Source organism: Drosophila rhopaloa, unplaced genomic scaffold (assembly GCF_018152115.1).
Source record: "Drosophila rhopaloa isolate 14029-0021.01 unplaced genomic scaffold, ASM1815211v1 contig_115, whole genome shotgun sequence".
In the NCBI taxonomy this organism is placed as follows: Eukaryota; Metazoa; Arthropoda; class Insecta; order Diptera; family Drosophilidae; genus Drosophila; species Drosophila rhopaloa.
This window is the reverse complement of record NW_025334990.1, coordinates 13,931,668-13,958,305: the sequence shown is the minus strand read 5'-3', so window position 1 is coordinate 13,958,305 and position 26,638 is coordinate 13,931,668. Positions and strand designations below refer to the sequence as shown.

The following is a 26,638-nucleotide window of genomic DNA, read 5'->3' as shown; positions in this document are numbered from 1 at the left end:
AGTTGTTGGGTGTTGTTGTCGCCGGACGTGTGGGCATGTCAAGGCGTTGTCGCGTAAGTGGCAGCCAAGACAAACCAAACCGTTTGCCCCACAGTCAGCCGATTTCCAAAGATCTTACGCAAATATTGCGCATACGCCGCGTGGCGCCCAAAAGAGATTTTCCAGGAAGATTTGCAAAGGAGAAGGAAGTGGAAGTTATCAGTATATGCCAAACCTTAGTAAAAACTACTCTTACCAAAGCCATTTTATTTTTTAATAGTTTTTGGTAGAATAAAATGCATTTATTTAAATCGATCATTTGCACAACCATTAGGATTCGATTTCAGTTAAAATATACGAATTTCCTATTCAGTTGGAATTAAAACAATGAGCAAAATATTTATTTATTATGACCAATTTTATACTGCATAAAAATTAAATATTCAAGATGGTAAATTAAATCGGAAGAAATTGTGCTTTGGTTCCAAATGAAGATTTTTCACACAAATCCTAGCCTTACCCGATTTCAAAGAACTCTTCTAAATTTTATGCTTTTCTCAGTGATTTAAAATACAAACCAAAATTCAGATTTGTTTTTTGGGCCTAGTTCGTAAAATACATATCAAAGCAAAGCATATTTTTGGCAAATGAGACAAGAAAAATCTTTTCTCTGTTGAGCATTATGAATTCGGTTTTTCAGATGAGCAATCATGAAATTAATCGTACTGAAATAGTAATTGTGCGATCCTGAGAAGTACAATTTAACCCACTTAATATACAATTTCCTGGGCTTTTCCTAGTCTAGTACATATATATATAATTTCCATATGCAACCCCTGCCTCGTAGCTCCCACAACAACTGCCGACAGATACGATAATTCTGTGTCTCTTTCTAAAAGCACAAAATTTGCATATCAAACGCAGCAGAAAAACAACCAAAAAGCATGGAAAACAGACGCCGCGCAGTCGCCTTTCATAACAACAACAACAACTAAAGCACAGGCAACAACTATAACAACAAAAACAACTGCGACTGGGACATGAAGCTAATGCATGGACAATGTTTTCTTCCACTTTTTTTTTGTTGCTTTTGCTTTTGCAAAATTTGCGTATTCTGAACGATACGAAATTAAGTAAATTACAATATTGTACGATGATTGTCGTAGTCAAAGTTGTTGTTGCTGTATTTGCTGTGCTATATTTGCGTGAAATTATTATGGCAATCGATTTGGGACCACACACACGCAGATGTCGTCGCGAAAAAGCTACGAAGAAAAATAGTAATAAAATTGGCGATAAAATTATTATTGATTACTCATACGCCGCATGTAACGGGCTAATGAAAACGGGCTAACTGCGATGGGCTTTCTACGAATAATCGATAACGATGACGATGACGCGATCGCCAGTTCGAGATAGCAATAGCCAGCAATTATTTTCGTCATAAGTCAGCCAATGTGGCGACGACTTCTCCGCTGCACTCGGCTTTAACCTGAACTCGACGACTCGCCTTTTGGCCACCGACGCTACACTCGTAAAAAGTTTAAATTTTCTTCATACAAGAAAATATGTTATTCCAAGAAAGTGTTTTACTAAACCTGAGTAGCCATTATCTCAAAGCAGTCAAGCTTAATTACTTTAACTGTAAAGATAATGTGAAGTTCATGCTTTCTTTTTAAAAAGAATTTTTTTGAAAAATAAAAGACATCTAATTCAAAAGTTCCCTTTTTACGAAATGGAATTTTAAAAACAACTACTTCTTAAAATGTAAATGGTTTGCCACATTTTTAGTTTCTTTATAGATTTATTAAGTGTTCAGTAATAAAATTCTATAGAATTAGTCGAGAGGGAGATCTCAAACTTTAACGACGGAAATGTAAATTACATTTTTCTTAGAAAGAATATATCTTTAATACTTGTCAGTACTTATCTCAAAACAACACTAGGAGTAGAAAAAAACTGTGCTTCCCTTCTTTATTTTTCACACAACAAAATTGAAAAAAAAGATAAATGGGAAAATAAGAAATACTGCTCTATTAAATATAATATAATCTAGGAGAAGCTAAAATTCTTTATTATAAAAGGATTGATAATTGGCAAACTAAGAAACACATACTCTATTAAATAATAATTAATAATATAATTTAGAAGAATGTTTTTTCCACTGACTAAAATTTGATTGCTACTCGACAAAGTTAAAACTATCTTTGGATGATGTCGTGTTCTACAAAACAAAGCTATGGTGAATTTCTGCATTTAGACTATGATTTTTTTTGAGTGCACTGATGTTGTTGTGCTGGTTTTTTTCTCAGTCACTCGCCTGTGTGAGTTTGCTCAGCTCGCACATATATATATATAATTGTTGCGCTTCACACACAAGCTTCCAAATAAGGGACGGCACATGTGAGCTGAGGAAGCTATAACTATCGCTGCAGGCTACGCAAATCGCTGGCGTTTCCACTTTCGCATAGATTTCGAGGGAAACCAACGCATGCCGCCAATCTGAAGTTCAGCCCGTTGATGCAACCGTCACAAAAGTGGTGCAGTTGTGCCAGGTGGTGACAAGTTGCTGCTGGCTGCCCCAAAAGCGATCGGGGATCGCGGATCGCCGATCGATGGCAATGGCTATGACGGTGGCGACCAGGAGTCGCCGGTGGCGGCGGCTGTCGTGCAACATATGGCAGCGATGACAACGCATGTTAACAGCTTTTTAAAGTCGTTGCACAACGGCGGCAACAGCAAGAACAATAAGCGCCTTTTGCCACAATTCCCATGCCGATAAGCCCAGCCGAATCGATGTTTATACATATGTGTGTATATCTGTATATGTATATTTAACCCCGCGTGCCACAAAAGGATGCCAAATTTGGCTGCAATCCGATATGAAATGTCCCAAAACTGCAGACAGGAAATCTCACGCGTGCCACCGGCAACATCGGCTCACTGGAGCGGATGGAACTGGAGTTGGAGATGGAGATGGAGTATATTATCCAAAAATGCGGTCTGGCGTGCCTTTGAATTAAGGTATCGATTTGGCCCAGGCCAGCGGACCAAGCGGTCATCTCTCCGTCAGTTCAGTCATTTTCATTCATTGTTGGCGCGCGCTCATTGTTGGTGTGAAATTTAGCACAACAGCAGCAACAGCACACAGCAGCAACACACAACAGCAACATCAGCACACAGCAGCAACATCAGCTAACTGCAGCAGCAGCAACAAGTGGCTGCGGTTGCAATGAATCCGCATAACAGACATACAACAAACGGACGGACTGAGACTCTTAAAATGCGGCAAAATATTTCTTGCTGTTGCTGTTGGTCTTGCCACTTTAGTTGCTGCTGCTGCTGCTGTTGTTGTGGCCAACAAAAATACTTTTTAAATGCGCTGAAGCGTCAAGTCGGCCCAGCTTTCAACGGATACGCACAGGATCAAGTGTTATAAATGTTAATTCGCAAATAATTGCAGCGGCAGCCACGAAAATACCCTCGCTGGATTGCTTAATCGTCGTCAATCAGACGATGAGACTAGGGTTGGGTTCCACCGTCTGCATCTCAGTCTGGAGCGTTACAAAAAATGACTTTACCCAGAGTTTAATTGAAAATTTATGGCACTTTCATTAGCGCCAAACTGAAATCGTGGTATTAAGTTCTGGCCCAGCGAAAACTTTCAAGTTTAGGAAGCGAAGAGAATGTATATACGAATGATTACACATATGTATCACATGGGCTGTGTTGATTTCAACATTTGATTTTATTGTGGGCAGGAAATGAGCTGAACCAGCCGAACATCGATTGTTGTTAACTTTTGTTAACCGCGCATGGACTGTGGGTAGAAGTCGGCTTTTGCCCCGTCCGTGTGGGAAGTCCGCGTGTGCTTCATTATATAATGAATTGGGAGATGGGCACAATCGCAATCGCAAACAAAACAAACGCCAGCTCAAAGTTTTACCTAGAATTTATTACTACACATGTTTTTCTTCTTTAAAGTACAGTTTGTCTGAAGTTCTGCCAAGAATTGCTACAAATTCAGATGTGCAAAAAGCTGGGGAAGCAGCAAAGTTTACAGTCATCGGATAAAGTTTTTGACAATATTTGTCAACACTTTATTGGCCCAGCTTGTTATTTGGACAATCATTGAAAACCATTAATTAAACAAACAAATAGGAGCGAAGTTCTGAGGTAGTAAGACATTGTAAGTTCAGACATGCAAAATAATTGTGCTATATTTTTGAAAAAGGTCCATGACTTTGCAAAGAAGTAGAAATGTTACCCATTTTGTTAATGAAAAGCAACAACCGCTTTAAAAATTACAAAAAAATATTTAGTGTTTGGGATTACTTAATTTTTCTTAATTTCCGACACTGTAGTTAAGTATGTTTGCCTAAGATTTCACTTTAAGAAAGAAATTCATCAATGTGAAATTAAAAAAAATATTAAGATTACTTTATTACAGAATAAGAGCAATTGTCACTTATATGAAATTCAATTATTTAAGAGGTATTAAGCTAAACATTTTTAACTACAAAAGAAAAGGTTTGTGGCATTTTCTTCTTGTAGGTTTCTAGATCCCAACATTCCCTTGCACAATTAGGCAAACATCTTCATAGAAAATCCACACTGTGAGGCAACCAGACTCGAAAAAAAAGAAATATTCCCAGCCATAAATTGGTCAGTGAAGCGGAGCTGCCTTTGCCTATATAAGTAGCTAAGGCGGGGAGCGGTACGGCGAATAAACCATAAGTTTCCTCCAAATCGCTGCCTCCGCCACGCTCCAGTGGATGGGCGTTGCATTGGGCGTGGCCAGGCGGCGGCGCTAGAAGAGCCATGGAAAAGGGGGTGGGTGGCAGTACGGGGAGGGGGAGGGGAAGGGAAGGTCGCAGAGATTTCGACGTGGATAGCCAAGAATTTTGATTAACTTGGAAAATCATTGGAGTAAGTCGGTGCGGGAGGGGAGAGGGGGGGCAGCGATCGAACCACTGAGGCAGATAGACTCTAAAGCACACAATGTACGCATTATTTGTTTGCATTGCGGCCCAATAATTGCTTAACTAAATGTGAGTCCTGCTGAAAGGCCAAAAGCGCCTCGTTAAGGTCTCAGTCTGGCTTTTAAATAATCACAATGAAAGCAACAGGGCCAAAAGCAAGCCAGCGACAGGGCAAAAAAACAAAAAACAAAAAAGAAACACACACACAATACAAAGAAATAAGAGGAAAACAAAACGATACGAAACGAAACGAAAGAAAAGAAAAAACGCTCACAAATTGTCATTTCTTAACCTTTTCAGATTGCGAAGGCGGCGGCGCAGAAGCAGAAGCAGAGGCATCAGGAGTTGGACCTGGACTTGGACTGGGAGGTTGCCAAGTGGCCAAGTGGCCAGTTTGCCGGTCGCCAGAAGTTGCCGACTCACAATGTGTGTGCGCAAAGGCTTTAAGAAATGCCGAATTCCAGAAGCTGCAGTACAATCAGTTGAATTAAAAAACGAGCGCACAGACAGAGGACGACGGCTGGATGGGATTGGGGATGGGGATGCGGCTCTGGGATTCTCGGGGATCTTTGGGAAAGGGGAGGAGGATCTCCGGCGATATCATCGCGTGGTGAGCGCGGGCTAGGAAATTAAGAGGACATTGTGGCGGCATGCGGTTAGAACTTGCAGCGGCGGCTTAAACACAAAATCCGCGAAGGAGATTCCTTGCGTGGCTGCGTTGTTGGTGGCTTTTGGCTGGACAGCTGGACGCTGGCTGACAGAGGTCGCCCTCGTACGTAATCGACGAGCATTGCAAATGCTTTTGTCCTCCGCCTGCGTCTTGTGCTGCGCACGTGGCCATGTTGCTGACGCAGCAGCAGCAGCAACAGTTGCAAGCACAGCAGCAACATCACCAGCAGCAGCAGCAACTCCAACAAGAACAGCCAAACAGCAAATCATTGAAATGTCGTTAGAGGCTCGAGCGGCACGCAGCTTCGATAGTCAGCGAAACCGCAAAATGCTTTTAATTTCTCAAACTGATATGCACCCGTGCTCCCACTGCCGAGGAGGAAAACTTGGCCCAGAGGTTCGATTGGGTTTGTTTTGTCTTATTTCAGCTTGCAGGTAATTCAGCAGAAAAGACCCCTGATGAGGTGGCAAGAGGGTAAGGATCACAACATTAGGTGGACCAGAATCCAAAAAGGGCAAATAGTACATCAACACAAATAATTGTAATCACCGATCGAAATGCTATAAAAAAAGCCTATATGTACATTTATTTTAGGAGTAAACAAATTTGTAAACCTTCAAAAAAAAGCTCTTTGTCAAGTAGTAAAAAGTCTAGTTCATCAAAAAATGTATTAAAAGTTTGATCACAAAGAATGTTCTTTTAAGAGATGCAAGTGAATTAATGAACAGTTTTTGAAATATAACTACTTTATAAACCGAAGGAAGTGCTCGAAAATCTCAGGAAAATATATTAAGCTGATTGCGGATATTATGGTTTAAAAAATTAAGCTTGAAGTAGACAACCAATTGATTCATCTAATCAATAATTTGTACATGTCAGAGCAGCACTACTCACTTTATTTACCATTTAATTTATTTACCCTTTGAAATCATGTTAACGCTAAGCAACACAAATCAAATTTTGAAATAAATACGAAATCGTAAAAGCCAACAAACTTGCAGCTTTTTTTACTGGCTGGGCTTCGTGGGCGGTTTAGATGTGATGCGCAGGTGAGCGACCATAGAAGGTAATCTATGTAGCCAAGACACCCGCGCAGACTGATGGATCGCACTCTCGATCCGAGTCAGATATATATATATATTAATATACATAATGTGAGCCAGCAAATGTTGGCAAACAGCACAGCGAACAGCCCACTGCAAGTCGGCAATTAACCTTGGCTGGACAAAGAGTTGGCGGCGGCAGAACGACCTACAGCAGCAGCGGTACAAGTTATGGATTTTATTTTATCAGTCAGCTGGCAGTCAGCTACCAGCGTTGGCAACACAGGAAATAATTGAAAGCGGTTTGAAAATTACAGATATCCACAGGTTTTAAACAAAAAGATTTAATTTCTGAGTCAAAAATAGTGACCGATTCCTATGGATTCAAATTTGCTGCATACCTTCTTCAAACTTAAATTCCTACTTTACAAATTAAGTTCCTCTAAAATGAAAGTAAAACGGATTTGTATGAATCTAAATATTTTATAGTTTTACTTCCACTTTTTTTGTTATAATGAATTAATAATAGTTTTATTTATAAACCTATTTCCAATCATTAATAAACATTGCTAAAACAGTAAAATCAAATTCTTCGAGAGTAAACAATAAAACAAGTCCAAATATACAAAATTTTGTTTTTATTCTCAAAATATCCAAACGATGTGAGATGAGGTGTTGGATAACTTATTTCCTTTCATTTGGTATTCAAGATTATACTTTTCTTTGTGTGTAGCGCAACAACTGATGACCTGAGCCGGCGTTGGTGTCACACCCACAACATTTTGGCTTTCATTCATCGGCCCATGCTGAATGGAAAAACTGAGTTGGGTTGGTGGAACGAGGAGGGGTCGAGTGGAGCGGAATGGGACGCAGATCGTGGCACACGTCATCGGGGCAACCAAGAGGCCAGTAGTGCCTACGCCAAAGCTTTTGGCATTGAAAAGTACGAGCCACAAACGCGATTTGCATGCCAAGTCAGGAGAAAACCGAGGGGAACTCACAAACTCTGAAACTCACAAGCTGACTAACTGACTGACTGACTGACTGGCTGTTGGTGCATGACGAGATTCAATGGTGGCTCTGATCGATTTATGAACTCGTCGCCTTTTGCATTGTTGTCATGACGTCACAAAGCCCCCGAGTGGAAGCCCCCGCAGCCAAAATACTTTTTTATGCGGCGTCTCTATGGGAGAAGCGGAAGCAACTCTTTGCAACATATCGAAAGGAAAACAGAAACATATATGCTCGAAAATATAAATTCATTCATGGAGCAGCCCACTCGCCAGTTTTGAGTCTATTACTGACCGTGTGTAGGCTAACTAGAAACTTTGGGTTCGGGCTTATCGCGGTGCTCTTAACCTTGCTCTTGAAACAGCTGGAAATATGCTTGGGCACTTTTACATTATTCTGCGTCGGTTTTGGTTTTGTTTTTGTTTTTTTTTTTCGTTTTCTGTTTATTATTTTATAATATTGCGCTAAATAATATATATATTTATATTTCTTTTGTATAGATACTATTTTGTGGTTCGTTTTTTAAACATATTTTGATGGCTTATTAGGTAAATTGCTTTAGGGTTATTCGATTTACGTCTTTTGTTTTGCTTCGGCGCATTGCACGATCTATTAAATAATAAATTTAACTAGTATTAAAGAAATTACTCGGCTTTCTGTTTGACAGAAACGTGTTCGGTAATTAAATTATGTGTGGTTTGTTGAGCATTTTCTTTAATGAAGTAAACATTAATTAATAAATTAAATTTAAATTGCCTTTTGATGTGAGAGAACTTGAACTTTGAGCTGTTTTTTTAATTTGGTATTTAAATTTAAATGTACAATAAATATTAGTAGAAAGAGCGAAACAAGCAAACAGCTCAAAGGTGAGTAAGTAGCGGTTATGTTGCATGGAATGTTTTGGAACTGATTGTCTTAATCCGGATAATCCGTTTTGAGCGATTGGCCATGCAACAATTCCAATTAGTAAGTGTCAATAAAAGCCAATTGGATCAATCAAATAAACATAACTGTAGAGTGGTAAATACTACTAATATTAAGCTAAACGAATCCGGAAAATACGCTTAAAACTTTACGGAGCACGCTCATCACACACGCATTCACACACTCACACTCAGGAAAATGGCCGCCGGCGCATTCGACATTTGCATTTATTTGTATTTATTTGCTATCAAACTTGTTAACTAAGTATTGTAAACGCACTGGAGCTGTTCGCCCTTTAGACTCTGTACAGCAAATCTTTACGGAAAGTTTTCCCCCTCTTTTCTACTAGACTTTCCAACTTTCCCCATCTAGTTATGTATGTATATGTATGGTAGGTATTGCACTTATGGTTTAAAAGGACTAACTAAAGCAGTCTCGGCTGTGTCTCGATGTGTGTCTCTAGTGGTTCGGTAGAATGGCACTGGGTTAGAAGCTGCAGCTGCAGGTGATGCGACAATTGATCTATTGCTATGGGATGGTACATGGTACATGGTACTTGGGTGGGAGCTGTAGCTTTGCTATGGCACAGTCGCCTTTAAGTAAGAGTCTTGACTAGTATACAAAAAAAATGTAAATTACACATTAATAAAAAAACACAAACACTGCGATAAACAAGAACAAAACGAGCGGCGAGATCGAATTGGCCATGGATCCGAAATACGAGTATCGAAGTTCGATCAAGCCATTTGCTGCACTTTGGCTCTGCTAAACATATAAACTGCTGTCTAACTAAACTGGCTTGGTTTTTCTGCGGGAAAACGTCGAAGTTTGGTGTTTTGGTAATACAGAGTTTCTATCCAAAAAAAAGTATGAAAGAATTTGTGGGGGATAAGTTATTCTATCATTTTTGTGAGGTCTTATGGAACTTTGTTGACTGGTTTTTACTTTCACAGACTTTTATGGGCGTTAATTGATCAAATAATACAATACTTTTTTGATCTAAAGATTATAAACTAATAAATGGAATTTATTGACTTATTTATACCAAAAGAGGATTAAATTTTTGAAAAAATAAACTAATAAACTATGAAATGTTGCTTTCAAATCTATTGATTCTAACAATATAAAGTAGATTTTAGTTTTTTAGCTATTGTATTTAGTTTTTTAAGGAAAAATAACTTTAATAATTTTTAGTCAATGGCTTTTTTCATTGAGCTTAGAAATTATTACCTAATAAATGATTTTCCATCTTTAAATAATCTGAATTAACTAATTATGTTAAAATTAGACAATGAAGCTGGTAATTTAAAGTAGAATTTCTTTCAATTTTATAGAGGAATGTAATTGAAGTGCAATGTAATAAAGGAAACTGCAAGACTGTGAAAGTAAAAACCACAAAACAAGATCTACCCAATTATAAGATCCAGTGTGCCTAGCTTAAGTTCAGGAACTGATATTGAAAGCTATGTGCTGGAGGGGATCGCCACCCTCGTCACTCCGACGCTGTCCGCACCAACCAAGTCCCAGATATTGCCTAGAGTCCTAGAATCCTAGCCAGAATCCTAGCCAGAAACCTAGCGCTGCGCATGCGTGTGGGACATGTGCGAGTGCGTCGAGTGCGGCGGCGGCACGTGCGGCACGTGGGCGTGGTGCCCGTGTCCGCCGTACTGGGCGTGGGAAAGCGGCGAGGCCTGGCCGCCGCTGTAGCCCGACTGCATCAGACTCTGCTCGAGGCTGTAGTGCGAGGGCGGCGCCGGCGGATGGCCCAGATGAGCGTGCCCGTGGTGGCCGTATATCAATTGTCTTACTTTCGAGTCCTCGTCGGCGATGTTGTAGCTGAGTTCCGTCTCCTCGAATCCGGTGGCCGACATCCGCTGATCGCCGCCACCGACGCTCGGCGGATCCGGCGAGTTGAGGCAGGTCTGGATGAGCTGCTTGCCCGCCTCCGAGGTGATCATCGGTTGCAGCTTGCGCGTGGCAAATGTGTACACGTGGCCCGTCTCGCTGGCCACCAGCAGCATCACCTGCGTCCCGGTCAGCGTGGATAGTTCGTAGGCCTGCAAGTGGAGGAGAGGAGAGGAGTGAGCAGAGGATCGTGTTAAGTACTCGATGGTATCGGATCGGAATCGGTATCGGGTATCGGGTATCTGGCTGACTGGCCAGGCGAAGCGTGTGTTGCCCCAGCGGCACATAAATTTACCCACCAAACTATGCGATTATGTTGCAGCGATAAGAACGCGTTAAGCGGGGACCTCGAATGTGCCGGACTTTAAATTACCAGAGATGGCAACGTGATTTAGAGAGTTTAAATGGGCTATAAGTTTTGGTTATTCTAAAAGCTTTTTAAAAGTATTCTTTCAAGTAAGCCCACAATATTCAAATGAAAAGTATTATTAAATCTATAGCAAAGTTAATAAATTATATTAAAAAGTTACCCCATTATTATTGAATCTAAAGGATATCTGAGTTCATCTTTTATGTAGAACAAGTAAGATAAATTCTGCCATTTTTTTTTGAAATCATCTTACCTATCTTTGTTATTAATTCAAATAAAAAAAAAAAATCATCTTTTTTTTCAAATTAATCCACAGAAAACTACCGCTTATTAAATTACTAAAATAATATCATATACATCCTATATTGATAAACTATATTGTATATTCCTCTGTTATAAATTCTTTAAAAATTTGAATATTTTAATGTTTATTTAATTAAGGTGTGTTCTGTTGTAAATAACTTTAAAAAGCTTAATATGTTTGTCTTTATTATTTTAAACCACTCTTGATGCTCTACTTCTGAATGCTTACTAACCCATATCAGATTTAGCTGCCCTATATTGTTTTGTAAAACAACCTTAATCTGCAATAAAACCAAGTGGATCACGGCAAACCCATTTCGTATGTTGATGCCAGAGAAATCAGTAAGTCGGACCCTTCCTTTCCTCTAAAAATCTAAAAACGCCCACGCAAAAGCGCCGAAAGTCACGCAAGCATCGCGATGGAGCTCCATGCTCCACGCTCGACACTCAACACCTCCCCGGGCCACAGAGCATGTGCCTGCACATTGGACGGTAGCCTAAGCTGCCTATCAACAGCTCGTAATTACTATAAAAGCGATAAAGTCGCTGACGGTCTGGCGGGCAACAGTTCTTGCTACTACTGCAAAAGAGTCGAAACACAGCGCATAAATAACTGGCGGACCAAGAAGCAAACGCTTCGGGAACATTTATTAATATTAATGAAATTGTTGTACACATTGTTGCCCGGTCTGGATTGGGTATTGCGATTGGGATTGGGGATCGCATCGCATCGGATTGGATTGGATTGGATTACCCCCAACTACCATACACAGACATCGATTGGCTGCCAATTTTATGTGTAACATGTGTAAATGCAAACAATTGACACGGTCCGAAAGCGGAATCTGAATCGGATTTCGATTATTCTTGTTGTGATTCGGATTCTGAGTAGGTGTCGATTGTGTGGCTAGGTAACCGCGAAACGGGCCAACAATTCATGTCAATTTGAATTTCGAACAAAGACAAAAGGACACGATTGGGATTGGGATTGGGGTACGAAAGCGTTGACAGGACAAGAAGGCAGCCCCAGAGACCGCGGGCCAGATGGAGAGTCATTTGTTAGAAGCCGATTGTTGCCTGTTTTTCCCCTGCCTCTTCCCCTTTTGTGTGCCACATGGCCTGTTGCATGTGGCCAAAAGGCGAGCCGACGTGGAGCCTCTTGGCCCGGCTTTCTGCGGGCTTATCTGGGCACAATCTGCCGACGAGTGGCTAAGGCTACAGCCTTAAACCTCAAGCTTCCGTGCTGCTGCTGGGCCCCCGAAAACAATTCCCAAGCCAAAAGCCTCGTGATTTCAATTTAACACCTTTTGGCGGCATTTTGCGCCTGTGTGTGCCCTTTTGGCCATGGCCAATTGTTGGGAACTTGTCGATGGCTTGTTCGCCGTCTGCATTCATGCAGAAGCGAAAGCTCGAATCGATAACACACATCGGGCCCACGCAATTAGGCGGCTGGCCAGCCAAATGAGATCACTTCTGGACATTAGCTCACTTTTCACTTTTGTGGCCTTTTTTGGCCTCACTACCACCACCACCGCCCACCCACGCCACAGATCCCCAGTTCGCCGGCCAGATCGAAATGACCAAAATTGGCCAGTGGAAAGCATGCCAACAGGTTGGCGCGACAACTCTCTGGGCCAAGTTCATTGGCCGCAATTTGTTGGTTGGTAGGGATTGCGGATTGCGGATTGCAGATTGCCTTTGCTTTTGATTTTGCTTTTCCACTTTTTGCTGCGACCGCTGGTAGCGCCAAGTCCCAAATCCCATTGTCTGCCTGTCAACTGTCCGCCGGCTGGACATCGATGAGGGACCGCATCAAAGTCACCAAAACGATATTTTTTTGGAACGCATATAGCAGCGGTCTTTCGTCCCGGGCGTGCGCCTGTCATAAGTTTGGCCCCCGAGAACCACAATCCACAGTCGGGGGAGCCCACGTCCCAGGGGTCAAATATTTTGGATGCCCTAACCGATAAAGTAATACCTCTTTCAGATCAAATACCTCTTCTGGCGATTTTAATAAATACAAAGGATCTGTGTAAGCTTATGTTTATTTTTTAAGTCTTTAAAAATGTAAAGAATCTAACATATAACTGTGTAAGTTTTTGTTTAGTTTCAAAGTTTTTAAAAAAGTCTATTCGGCCTTTTAAAATATATCTTTAAGGAATTTTTTGAAATTAATTGTAACACCAACTGTTTGAAAGTATAAATTGTATTGTAATTAAAATCTTTGGAGCAATTGAGAAAGTGTTTCTTTCTAAACTCTTTTTCAATAAAAGTTAAACACCGACTGTTTGAAAGTCTAAATTGTTTTGTGATTAAAAGCTTTAAAACATTAAAAAAAGTGTTTCTTTCTAAACTCTTCTTCAATAAAAGTTAAAAAGCGTATTAAGTTACATGTTTTTATTTGATATTTTAATCTGTAAATGCATTTTGTTTTATATCCAATTATCTATATCATTATCGAGGGTATTTAAAACTTCGTTTTTTGCAAAACATTCAACTTTTCAATTGTAGAGCTCCTACGTTTTTGTTTCTTTGGCCTGCTTGGGTCAAATATTTCATAAGATTTTGTGTCTTGGGCAAAGATCGTGCTGAGATCGTGATTTAGCGCCGCGATGTTGATGCTTTTTTGTCTGATTTTGATCGGGGGTTTGGCTTGGCGGCCATAGAAGTCTATTTCAAATATGTGAAAAATTTCATATGCGGCCCCCAGATCGATGGAAAGCAGCAGGAGCAAATGCAGGGGCATTATGTAAGTTTGCGTGTGAAAATTGGTCATTTGAAAATGCCAAGGCATTGGCCACATTGCAACGAGTGGGGCAGAATCCGCAAGGAGCACGCATCAATTGTTTTTTTAGAGGAGGAGTGGCGGGCAATGGATTGTGGGCAGTAACTGGTGGGCAGGCTCCTTTGAATGCAATTGCGGCGGCAAATTAACATTTTATGAAGCCGAAAACAAAGGGAAACGCGGAATCGTGGGCTACCGCGCTTACACAACGCCGCCAAAGAGGCCAAACAGTTGGCTTAAACAGACGCGATCTGGCCAGAAACCACAGGATCTGCAGCTACTGTTCTAGAGCGGAGCGAGGTAAGTTCACAGGCACAGTGGTTGAATGTCTATTCATTTCAGAATGATATAAAGAAATCTTGAAACAAATCTTTCTTTTAATTCCCTGAATATAAATGCTATGGAATAGGAGGTAATGAGACTTTAGTGGCATCATTGTCATGTCTTAACTTAACTCATAAAACCGACTCGAAATAGATTGATTTTAAGTTTTATTTGCAATATAATCTACAACTGAACTACATTAGTAAAATATCTAAACATGAGTTATTGTTTTAAATTATCTTCATCAAGCATAGGTTTATTTGTTGATATGTTCTTCTAAAAAAGAAGGTTTAACTTTATTTGATTTTGACTTCAAACTTAGTAACTTTTTCCCCAATCCTTTTTAAGTCTAACTACTTTTCTGATAAGTGCTATAATTGGGAAATTGCAGATCACAACACTTGCCAATTAGAAGTACGTCTGGCAGTTTAATTGTTTGCACAATGCCAATTAGATTATTTATACCCATTAAGAAGTTCTTGTGGTAAGAATGGGAAATACCAATAACTAAGCAAAACGTTATCTGAATTTACGAATATCTGTTTTTCTAATAGAAAGTGTGGAGAACCTCCACTTTTTAATATTTCTATATACATTACTAACGAAGAATTCTTGTTAGGAAACCTTACTATCCAATTTCGGAATCTAATTGGGTACTTTGAAGTCTTTTTCCCCTCCAATCTTCACCACTGTGCCGATGGCCAGATGACGATAAGTCCCCGCTCTTCCTGGAGAGAGAGTCAGAACAATGCCAGTTCTTAGGGAACTGAATCCCCGAAGCATTTATTAATTGCACATGCGCTGGAAACGTGGCCCAATGTCAACATCCCAATTGCCAGAATCCCAATCGTGGTTGGGATCGTATGGGGTTGGGGTTTGGGATGGGTGAGTGGGGATGGGTATTCCTGCGATCTTACCTTCTTCATGATGCCCGTTTTGCGCTTGGAGAAGGTCGTGTAGCGACGCAGCTTGTTGTCGATATATTCCATTTTGATTTTGACACGTCCCTTTGTCTTTTTGCCATTGGCGGGCGGTGATTTCTTGTTGGGCAGTGGGTTATAGCTGTCCACCGCATCATCGACAACCGCTCCGCTGGACACGCTGTCGAGTCCTTGGAGGGTGAGTCCTCCGCCGGAGGAGCGATGGTGATCCTCGTAGCAATCGCTGCCGGAACGTTTGAGTCCCCGTTGTTGTTGTTGCTGGGGGTGTTGCTGCTGCTGTTGATGTTGCTGCTGCTGTTGTTGCTGTTGCTGCTGTTGCTGCTGCTGCTGTTGGGAGGCGTGTTGTGGGCTGTGGAGCGTTTGGCATTGGGTGGATGGGGGTGCTCCGCCGCCCGCGGGATTTGGCCGCTGCATGGGCGGCACACCACCGCCCATGTTCTGGAGCAGACCGCCCGAGGGTGGGCGTGCCCCGCCGAGGGCGGCGTTGCCGTACATATCCGCCGGATCCGCCAGACTTAACCCGATACTACTCATCGAGTAGTTCAGGTTGTAGCGCGAGTCGCCCCGCGTCGGATCCATTCTGAGGTAAAAGTTCTCCACCGTGGAGCCGTAGAAATCCAAGGCACCGCGCGCGTCTATTATTGCTTGGGTTTTTGGGGCCGGCCGCGGCACACTTTTTTTCTTTTTTTTTTTGTTATACTTTCCTCTCGGATTGCGGATCCGCTCGCTTGGCGTTTTTTCTATATTCCAAAAATAAAACTACACACAAAAACAGAACAACGCGCGCGTTTTGCTGGCGTTTTTTCGCTTGTATACTGACAACGCGCGAGCGTTTCTCGGGCGGTTTTCTTTGGCCCGGTTGCCTGGGGGGCTAACGCTTTAGCCCGTAAATTGTTAGCAACCCGGGTTTTTTTGGTTTTGGTTTTATTTAATTTTTTAAGTGCAACGCCGACGTTTTGCAACACGCACACGCACGCACGCACACACACACAGGAAAATTGACAGCTGACAGTCCTGCAGTGTTGGAATGTGGCGGAAACCCAGGGATGCCGTGGCTGAGTGTTGCAAAGCAAAGGGGTTTGGCGGTAGATTTGAATTTATATTGTTCTCGTTTGGTTTATTTTGGGAGTTCTTTATAAGTTGTGGGTTTTGTGTGACTGTTTGTTCAAGTTGCTGTAGCTATGGCTTGGAGTTTCTATATGGCTTTTTGTTTAAATTTAATTTATTGCTTACATGCAGTGTTTTTTAAATTATGTTTTTTTTTCTTTGCTTCTTTTTTCTGTTATTTAGCGATTTAGTTTCTTCCTGATTTGTTTTATTTCATTATATCCTGGTGTGGATTTGCTTTTATTGAAGTTTATTTCGCTCGCCGATTTATTAAATTTTGTCTTTTGTAGTTTATTTAGTTTTATTTTATTTTGTCAAAATTTTAAAATTGTATCTATTTTTGTATGCTGCTTTCTTCCTTTTATTTCTTTACGTCTTTTTATGGCTTGGGGTTTTATTTAATTGTATGATTAGCTCTTGAAGTCTTCCTCTAAGTGTCTCCTCGTTTTAATTTCCGTTTTTCTTCAAATTTATTTTAAAGTATTTTTATTTGAAAAATCCTTTTTCCATTTGTTTGGATATCGTGCAGTTATGGGAAATATTTATGGGAAATACTTGTGTTTTTGTTTGTTCCGTATGCGTTGCATTTAGTTTGCTTATTTGTCGCTAGGCACTTGTTTGGACTGTTTACTTTATTTGTGGCGATTTTATTGTGGTTCATTCCAAATACGATTCGAAACGACGAGCTAAACTTGCGATCGATGGCTGACGTTGTGCTTCAGATGGCGTGCAAATACCTAATAAACTTCGGTTTTTGAAAAATACAACGACGACGTTCGTTCCAAACTTGGGCCGAACCGGTTCTCTCTTTGCGAAAGAGAACGCCTGCCTGTATTCCTCTCTTCGATCGGCGGAAAAGAGCATTATATACATGGAAAGCCCCCCACTCTACTCACTCGTTTTTTGTGCCGCTGTCTTTCATTTTGCAGAGGCGGCTGGCTTTATGGCTTAATTAATTAGAAGGCCACGCCCCCCATATGCATACTCATTCGCTGCGCATGCGCATAGATTGGGGGTTTTGGTTAAAATAGGTATATAGATATATATACATACATAGATAGTACTGTTGGCTCCTCCCCCCTTGAAAAATACTTCGTGATTGAATTTTGTAATTACTTTGTGCGCCATTTTATCGTGATTGTTTAAGCTTATCAGCTTTTGTTAATTTAGTTAATTTGTTATTTTGTAATTTCTTTTTTTTCCAGATTTTAAAGCCCCTCTTTTGCTGGACATTTCAAGTCCCCACTGACAACAACAACAACAACAACAACAAAAAGCGATACACTTAAACTATGCCAGGAATTTTTTAGCCCCAGCCAATATGGTCAGAATGCTCTAGAGGATTTGCGTGGTGGGCCCACTTGTACACAGGAGCACGAGTATTTCGCCATGTCCTTAAATAGAGGTTCGCAAGAAAATTCAGCTGGTCGAGAAGGGGGCGGCGGCGGTGGTGGTGGGCATGGCCACGTGCAGTGACTAACAGATAGCAGGGAGATATATAGTAAACTCAGATAAATCGATACACTCTCCACCGCGATCGAAGATGATGCATTCCCTGCATTCGGCTGCAAATGGTCATCGTTGCCTTTTCCAGCCATCGGTGTCGTTGTCGCCAGCTTGTCTCTTCCGCGAATAAGCCAGCTCTTGAGCCAGGGTCTCCGATTCCTGGACACCAGGACCACATCCACATCCACATCCACATCCAGCTCCAACTGATGTCGCTTTCGCATCCCCCCTCTTGCATTTAATTAGAATGAAATATAGGAACTCGCGCGGCTCCTCGATGGTTTGTCTACCTGCCCGGGCTGCCTAATGATTTAAATTAATCATAATGACTGTCAAAATAGAACGTTTGCCGCTGGCAACGGATCATATAAGGATCGATCCACGCAGCGGGCACCCGTTCTTGGGGTTCATCTGCCTCCAAGACACTTAGAAAAAAAGGGGTTTAGTGGTTAAAGGATATTCAGAAAGGGGAATACCAGATTGAGATTCTGTTTCTATATTATATATTTTATATATATTCAATAAATAAATAGAGCAATAATTTCAAGGGGATTGACTTACAAAAGCCTTAGGTTTTATTTTCTATTTATCTTCATGATAGTTTAGGAATGTAAAATGGTTTTTAAGAAAGCCTTCTGGGCTTGGCCATATAAGTTTGTGATTTAATTTTCTATAACTCTAGATAAAACTATTAGTTCTTATCCATTTTAAACATTTGTTCTTTTATTTAAAAAGGCTTTGACTAATTGGCCCCAATTTCAAAGTGTCAGTCCACTAAATATATTTTGGTTTCGTTTGCTAATTATAAGTACATTTTGTTGTTAATTTAGTTATTAGGTCAGTATCGAAGTTTTTTAAATGTGAATGAAAGCTGAGTGGTCTATTTATATAGGTAATCAATTATTTCATATTTGGAATGTATAACATTTAGTCAAGTTGTGATGAAATTAATATATGGTTTAGTGACATTAATACTTTATTGTTTTCTTATAACACCCTTATTATCAGTTTTTAGATTTGTGTATTTTTCTAGTCAAAGAATTTAACTTGTTTCTTGGTTATGTATTATTTATATACAGGGGTGGTCAAAAGTATTTCCACATTTCTTAGGAGTAAGTACGTGTAATTTGTGCAAATACTTTTGACCACCCCTGTTTATTTATCAAGTTCAGTCAATTAAAAGTCAATAACCTGCATTATTTTAATTAACAATAATATAATGTTTTATAGTGTCATTAGTTTAAAAACTATTTTGGCGAGTGCATGTCGATGGAGCTCCTGGTCCTGCTGACATTTCATCATACTCACACGGCCTATGGCTTGTTGGCCTGGTCTAAGGTTCTCACAATTGTAGACGCGTTCTGTGCAGCGCTTACTAATTGGTTAGTTGGCTGCAGGCTGCATGCTGCATGCTGCAGGCTGGTTGGCCACCTGCCCCTTTCTCCGCCCCGCCCCGCCCCCTCCTTTCTCCGGGCGGAGTTGGCTCCAGTGCGGCTGTCTTTCTAGGCGAACGTCAGCCTGTCTGGCCGAGAAGTCTAAAGCCTTGGCTAAAAGGCCTCCACAACTCAGCTCTCAGCTGGGAACAACTGCAACATGCTGCTGATGCTTTTGATGCCTTTTATTTTTTGCCATTCGATTTTCCACGGAATTCTCCTCCGCTGAACATTTCTAATACTTAATTATTTGCCAGCGTTCGCTTGCCGTTCTACGTGCATTTATTTCAGCCATTTCGAGAGGAGGACTGGCTGCTCCTGTTCCTGCATTCTGTAATTCCGCATTACGTAATCCTTGGCGGGTTCACCTTCAAAACGGGGCACAGATCATCTAGGCATTTGGACATTTAGGCATATAGGCATCTAGGTATCCACTCGTCTATATTCCCGAATATATTTATAACTTAAGGGGAACGGTTTGTTCCATTTACGATTTCGAACAGCTTTTTGATTTGCCGTTTTGGTCTGTCCCATGCAGCTAGCCACATATGTGTATTTATATATATAGACTTTTTTACTATTTATAGAGCTTCTTGGGCATTTGCCTTAAGCCAAAGCCAAAGTGTTTTAAATAGTCGAAATATGTAAATTTCTGTTTAGTCTTTTTTAGTAGAATCATGTCACCAAGTGGGAAAGTATCTGCAAGATGTTGGGTTAGGATTTGGATTAGAAGAGCGAGATTTGATTGGAATTTCAGTGGGAAATGTTCTGCCTGGCTTGGAATAGATTAAGTAGATTAGAATAGCAAGCAAAAGAGGGATAATTGTACTAAAACAATGGCCTGTAGAAATAAAATAATGGCGTTTGAAAATAAAATAATGGATAAACCATAATTAATGGATAAATCATAATTTTTTTTACCATATTTGCACCTAACAACTAATTTATGTATACATGCAAATTCTAGTAACTGGACAAAAATCAACACACTAATTTACAAACAGAATCTCCAACAAAATACAAGTTAGCATATATAACTAAAAAAACTAATATACTAGGAAATAAATTAAGATTCGAATTAATATAAAACAAAAATGTATATATTCATATTTAAATCTATAATAAGACACAAATGAAATCTAAATTATTATCACAGCAAAGACACATAAATAAATTCATAGAGCAAAATAAAAATGTTACTTACGCACAAAGAGATTTTTCAAGAAACTTAACAGACAATGACAAATAAGTTTTTTAAAATAAAAAACAAATTAAGAAAGTAAAACACGACCACTTGAAATAATGAAAATGTCAGCAAGGCCTTTTAAATAATTTCCAAAAGTCTAATAAAAATGTAATCTGTAACAGAACAAAATATCTACCTATTCCCCAAGTAATATTTAAAATAGAAAATCTGTTATTCTGAAGCCAAGTTGGTTGATTTACACACTCCAACCAGCAATCACACTCCTTATAGAGTTGAGATTCGCGATCGGGGCAATGAATATATCTGATTGAATAAAAGAACGTGGCACATGTGGCATGCATGCACCAAAAACTCAGGTGTCTAATTGGGCGCTGGGGTGACAATGAACCACTTAACCAAGCCAACTTCAATTCGATGCCACTAAGCCATGAGATTGACAAAAGCCGGCAGAGAAAACCGCCAACGCCGAAGAGCCAGCTCAAAAGTCGAACCAATTGGCAATTGGTACAGGCGATCGCAATGTTTTTTTGCCTCATGAATAACGCATAAGGATTGGCTTTGCGAATCGGACGAGGAATCGAAATCAGGATCGGGTTCTTGGGTTCTTGGTGTTTCTTGGGTTTTTCGAGTTTCGGGGCAATTGTCTGGAAGTTTGTGTTACAATTTAAATAAAATTGCGGCTCCCTGGGCGAAAACAAAAGGAAAAGCAGACATCACTTTGGGGGTTTTGGGATTGGGGTTTTCGGTGTTCGGCTTTTGGTTTTCTTTTGCGGCAATGTGGCAAGTACCGTTGAGGCACAGGAAACAAAAGCACCGCTACAATCATAAAACGATTAACAGGTCGTGACCGTTTCACCTGATTACCGGTAGTCCAGCTCATTTGCATGCATGGCGCGCACCTTTCTTGTCACTGTGACAAGTGCAGGAAGTTCGGAACTTCCTCTCCTCCCCACTAAGTTCTAACTTCCTCGCATTTCAATTCACTCAATATTTAATTATGAATATCAAAAGGCAGACAAAGATTGGTGCGTGCCCCGCATGGAAGTGGCTTTTCGAGGTGTTTCTTGCTTTGCTTTTTGGCCCGAAGTCAAGTCTAGTTGGAGCCCACTAACTCGGGGCCTCTACAAATTAGAACAGAATTATCCCACGCATCTCGGATAATGTACGCGAAATACTTGATCGATTGCCAGCGATCGATAGTTTGTTGTTCTTGCTACTCATGCTCCACTCCGGCAACAAAAGCTAGAACGACAAAAACGACGGCAGACAAGGAGGATCGTCGCAGACAGTCGAGAAATCCATCCATCCAGTTGTGGCCAACTGAAAACACAGCAACAGCAGCTTGGGATCTTCGCATCTTCGGATCTGCGGATCGTCGGATGGCACAACAAATTTCAGCGCGTAGAACGGTAACTTATTTTTTCCTACCCGCTAACTAAGGGGTAATTTGGGTAGTTTGGGCTACACAAAAGTTACAAAATAAAATGATATACATACTGGCAAAACAGAAAATAAGTTTGCTTCCTTTCCTGATTTATCATTTTATACCATTATGAAACGTTTTTATTTTCAAGACACATTATATTTTATTTTGTTTTTCGGTTGTTTTACATTTTGCATTTACCTGGAGTGCTTCAGAAATGTCTTACAACTGTAAGTCCATATAAATTCGTTTGGAAGAGCTTAAAATAACATTTTGGTATCTCAATCTTTTTTCATAGGATTACAACCAGCAACTTTAAACTTTATAATGTCCATTAATGTATTAATTTAAAGCTCGTTAAATCCAATACAAAAAGTGCAATGTTTTAACTTGTTTTATATATTTGAATTGAATGAGACAAAACTATTTTGCTAGTCAAATATTAAGGGGTTATTTTAATTATTTGCAAAAATAACATTTCTAAAAAGAAGGAAATACCTTGATATTCAAGCATTTTCATTCATTAAAGTTTGATACAACTAATTAACATATGTACCATTAAAGATTTTTTGATTTTGAATAGCAGTTTTTGCGACCTGTATTTTATTAAACCTATATATATATATAGTTTAAGTGTGACTAACTTGATGGTTATTTTTGTTAATTTTTTTCTATTATTTACTTCTTGTATTCATTTTCGTGGCAACTTAATTAATTGTCTTAAATGTCTTTTTTAAACTAGTAACCATATACAAATGTTTATATCCTTATTTAAATCTTAAAATGTGTAAAGACTTTTCTAACAAATAGCGGATCCTCGGATAACCAAGTATCCCCCATTCGAGCTGTATCTTTCCACCTGACTGGGGTCCACTTATTGTCAAGCTGCGCAGAGCAGCGGGATTCGGGGGAATCGGGGGATCGAGCGATCGGGGGATTCGATCCCAAGGAGTTGGAGGAGTAGGAGGAGGAGGAGGCTCACGGAGCGATGTCTCCAGTTTGGCTGTGATAAAATGTGCGTAAGTGATCAGTTGGAAGACAACGACTCGGACTCCGACTCGAAAACTCAGACTGAGACTCAGACTGAGACTGAGACTGAGATTCAGACTGGCACTGCGACTTGGGGTTAAAATTCCTGGACTTGTGCGATTCCTGGCGTTTTTTGTGCTGTTGCTTTTTCAACTCTCTCGGCACTCGGCAGCATTTTAAAATTACAAGTATGTAATTTTACTGAAATCAAGCGCTCATATGAAAATTCCACTGCCACTGCAGAAGCTGTCGATCGATCTCGATCTCTCGGCCAATTGTGGAGCATTTTTAATTTGTGGTCGTGCACTTTTGCCTGGAAATCGGAGCAATGTGGATTGGATTCGGGTGGAGTGGAGTGTGGAATGGAGTGCAGTGTGGAGTGCAGAAGTGGACTCTTTGGCGACCTTATCGCGCCCACTGTGCACAAATGCACACACAAAATGTCAATTCTGCGCACGTCGCTTCACCAGGCATCCCAATCAGTCGTGGTCGGGCCAGCACGGCCACTATATAGCCCCCCGATCCCCACCAAAATCTGGAAAGGGGGTGGCTCCGGCTCCGGCTCCTTCAACTTTTCGCTGGATTCTGGATTCTGCTCGCTGGCAGCTCGTCATCATTATCTCTGCGCTCTGCCAACATCACAAATAATATGAGGAAAGCACACAAAAAGGCCAAGACAATCGGGAATCGGGAATGGAGAACGGGGAATGGGGAATCCAAGGAGCAAGGGACTTCTGGCCCGCAAATAAACTATTTCAATCAATGCGTTTGTCGTCGGGCCATCGATCGCATGCCAAATGCAGTTTGGTATCCTATAGGATGAGTTGTGGGCTCTGCGACTTCGCTTTTTCGAGGTATTTTTCGGGTGGGTGGGGATGGCTAAATGTGTCCTAAGGTAAGAGGCAACACGGTGTTTCCATAACCTTTCCGGTTTAAAAGTCACAAGGGATACAAAAAATGGTTAAGCTTCAATTTTCTTTGTGGAATTTTACAAATTGTCTGGCAACTATTTAATAAATTATTAATTGAGTAAGTTATTAATGGGGTAATTATGGTTCAACTTAATGATGCATTTATTGCTTTTAAATAACTAACCAAATTACTAAATAACCTTTTTCATATTTTAAATATGGCGCCACTTAAGTAGCAGTAAACTGCTTACAAGCAGTAAACCTTCATAATTTGCTAGGTGGCGCCACACAAGTTATCGAACCACTTGAAGCTTATCGAACAAACTACTTTAAACTTATCGAAACAGCAAGCAGTTTTTAGACAATGAGCGCCAAAATTTAAAATCATCAAAAGGGGCGAAAATGTAAGAAATTCCATAAGTTTCATTATAAAGTAAATTTATGAACTCCTTACGCAACAAATTAAAAACTAACCAAAATGCATTTAATTAAGATCCAATAAAATATTTGAATCAAAAAGTACTTTTAATAAATAATAAACTTTTAATAAACGTTCTTTGACGAAACTAAAAAAAACTGAGTAAGTGCTACTTTACATTACATAAAGCTGACTACCTTTTTTGCCAATATTTTAGAACTTACCATTTCATTGACTCATTGCTCCCAATAATTACATCCAATCACCGAATACATTTTTCACAAGCCCCAATTAGTGAAAACTCGGGCGATTTCCACCTAATCGCATTGTACTTAACACCATTTAAAATGCAGCCAGTTCGACGACCCCAAACTCTTTTCCAAAAGGGGATTCTCGTTCTTTTGTGCTTCACTTCTGATTTTCTGGCTTTCTGGCTTTCTGACTCTACTTCCACAGAAAGCGAGCCGTTCCCTGTTCACCTTGTGCTGATGACAACAGAAATTAATAATATTTAATGCTGATGCCAGGCGAATGGCCAATGAAAGTGGCTGGCCGGCTCTTCGGCGAAGAGTGTTCGCTGCCCGGTGCTTAGAAAAGTATTCCCCATTTGCAGGGCCGTGAGAATAAAGCATGCGAGTCATCCAACCCCATCGACTCGGGTTCATTGCGATGGGGTTCAAATTTAAGGAAGTACAAAGTGAATTGGCAACTCGTCATCATCATCGAGATAAGGTGACTACCAAAATCGAAAAGCAAAACAAAACAAAAAACCAGAAAACCAAAAAACGCTGCCTAGAAATCATTGGCCACAACTCTCAATTATGGCAGTGTGTTTATAAACAAATTTCGGTCTGATTTTTCGCATGTGTCAGACAACTCTTTTCGCGGAGTGCAACGAACGCCACTTGAGTTGTGAATTGTGTCTGCCACTCGTATTTGTTTTGTTTACGCGCATTCGCGGCTTTTGGCCGTCTTATCAGTCGTTTGCCAAAATATATAAATACCATCTTATAAAGCATTTCGCGTGGTCGTCTTTTTTGTGGGGGAGACAAATACGCCTACGATTTCCCTCTTCTCCGAGGAAAGAGTTAAAATAGATAAGGTAGATAAAAAGGCATTGTATGATTGGTGTTTGCTAGACTTTCACTAATTTTAGTTTCAATACTTTAAAAGTTAAGCCATATGTTTACCTTACATTGTTATAAACAAAGGGAAATCGTTTGGGGGCGGATGACTTTTGCATATTTTAATCTTATCAGGGCTAACACCTTTTCTGTTGATCAAAAGGTAACATTTCTTATTTAGCTTGCAAATAGAAAAACCTTAAAAAATGTATATTTGGAATCTTAAGAAAGGTATAATAAATTGATAAAAATATAAGCAAGACAAAGTGAAATTAACATATGTTGTAAATCAAATGTGACAAGATTTCAGCAAATTGGAAACATGTTAACAATTTAATCATCTTCTTTCAAATATTTTATAAAAATGGAATACGAACTATTGAAGCTTTAAATTTATTTTGGGAAGTCAAACGATAGTTTAATATTTGTGTTATCTAAGAATTAAGTACTTTCTATTAAAATTAACATTCAGACCACTAATGACTTGCATAGTAATAGCTAAGTAGACTAAACTAAATAAGATCAAAAAACAAACTGATTTCTTTCTAAGTAAATATAAGACGTAAAAGTAAATACTCCACAAAGTAGCCATGCATTGTTTTATTGACCAGTAGTTTCCCCATAAATAAGCCGATAAGATAAAAAGGATCATCAGTCGATCTTATTTCATTTGAATGACAGATGTCATCACTTTTCCCAGCTGATAAGCCATGATCGATATCGGATCAATTCTTGGGTAATTTCAACCCATAATGCAATCCCCCAAGAACAATAAAGGTGCAATTGAGATCATTTTGATTTCAAAATCACTCGCATTTATATGTATATCTTTTGTGGACGCATAAGGAAGCAAATTCTTTTTTGCACAATCTCGATGTAGTCATCGATATCGGCGATATTTTCAAATCGTTGCAATAACTTGACTGATAAGCAGAAAGGGAGAGAGGCTGCTGCTCCTGTCATCGACTTCGGAATATCCGCTTATCGTCCAACTGCGCACGGGGCGTATGATTAATAAAATCCAAATAAACAAAAGGTAGATACACAGCGAAAAACGGGGAGGGAAAAAGGGAGGAGAGAAAGGGGGTAGAAAAGAGAGGCACACCTTCGGAAAGTAAACGACAACTTGACCCAAATTAAAGACACGAAAACTCAGGAGGCGAGAGTAAAAAAGTAAACGCAAGAGAGCCATGCGACAGAGGCGACTTTTACAAATCGCTGCATTTAAATAAACAAAACTACG

General features: G+C 40.1%; 1 protein-coding gene across 1 annotated transcript in view; it reads right to left on the bottom strand.

Moving 5' to 3' along the window:
* Nucleotides 1–17,071, bottom strand: part of LOC108053409 (serum response factor homolog) — a 31,560-nt gene extending 14,489 nt beyond the window's left edge. Inside the window, exons 1-2 of the mRNA XM_017136048.2 lie at nt 15,214–17,071; nt 10,418–10,666 (exon numbers count right to left, since the gene is read on the bottom strand). Of these exons, the coding sequence (XP_016991537.1) occupies nt 10,418–10,666; nt 15,214–15,816 (852 nt within the window). The 5' untranslated portion in view covers nt 15,817–17,071. The remainder of the gene's footprint in view (nt 1–10,417; nt 10,667–15,213) is intronic.
* Nucleotides 17,072–26,638: the final 9,567 nt, after the last annotated feature.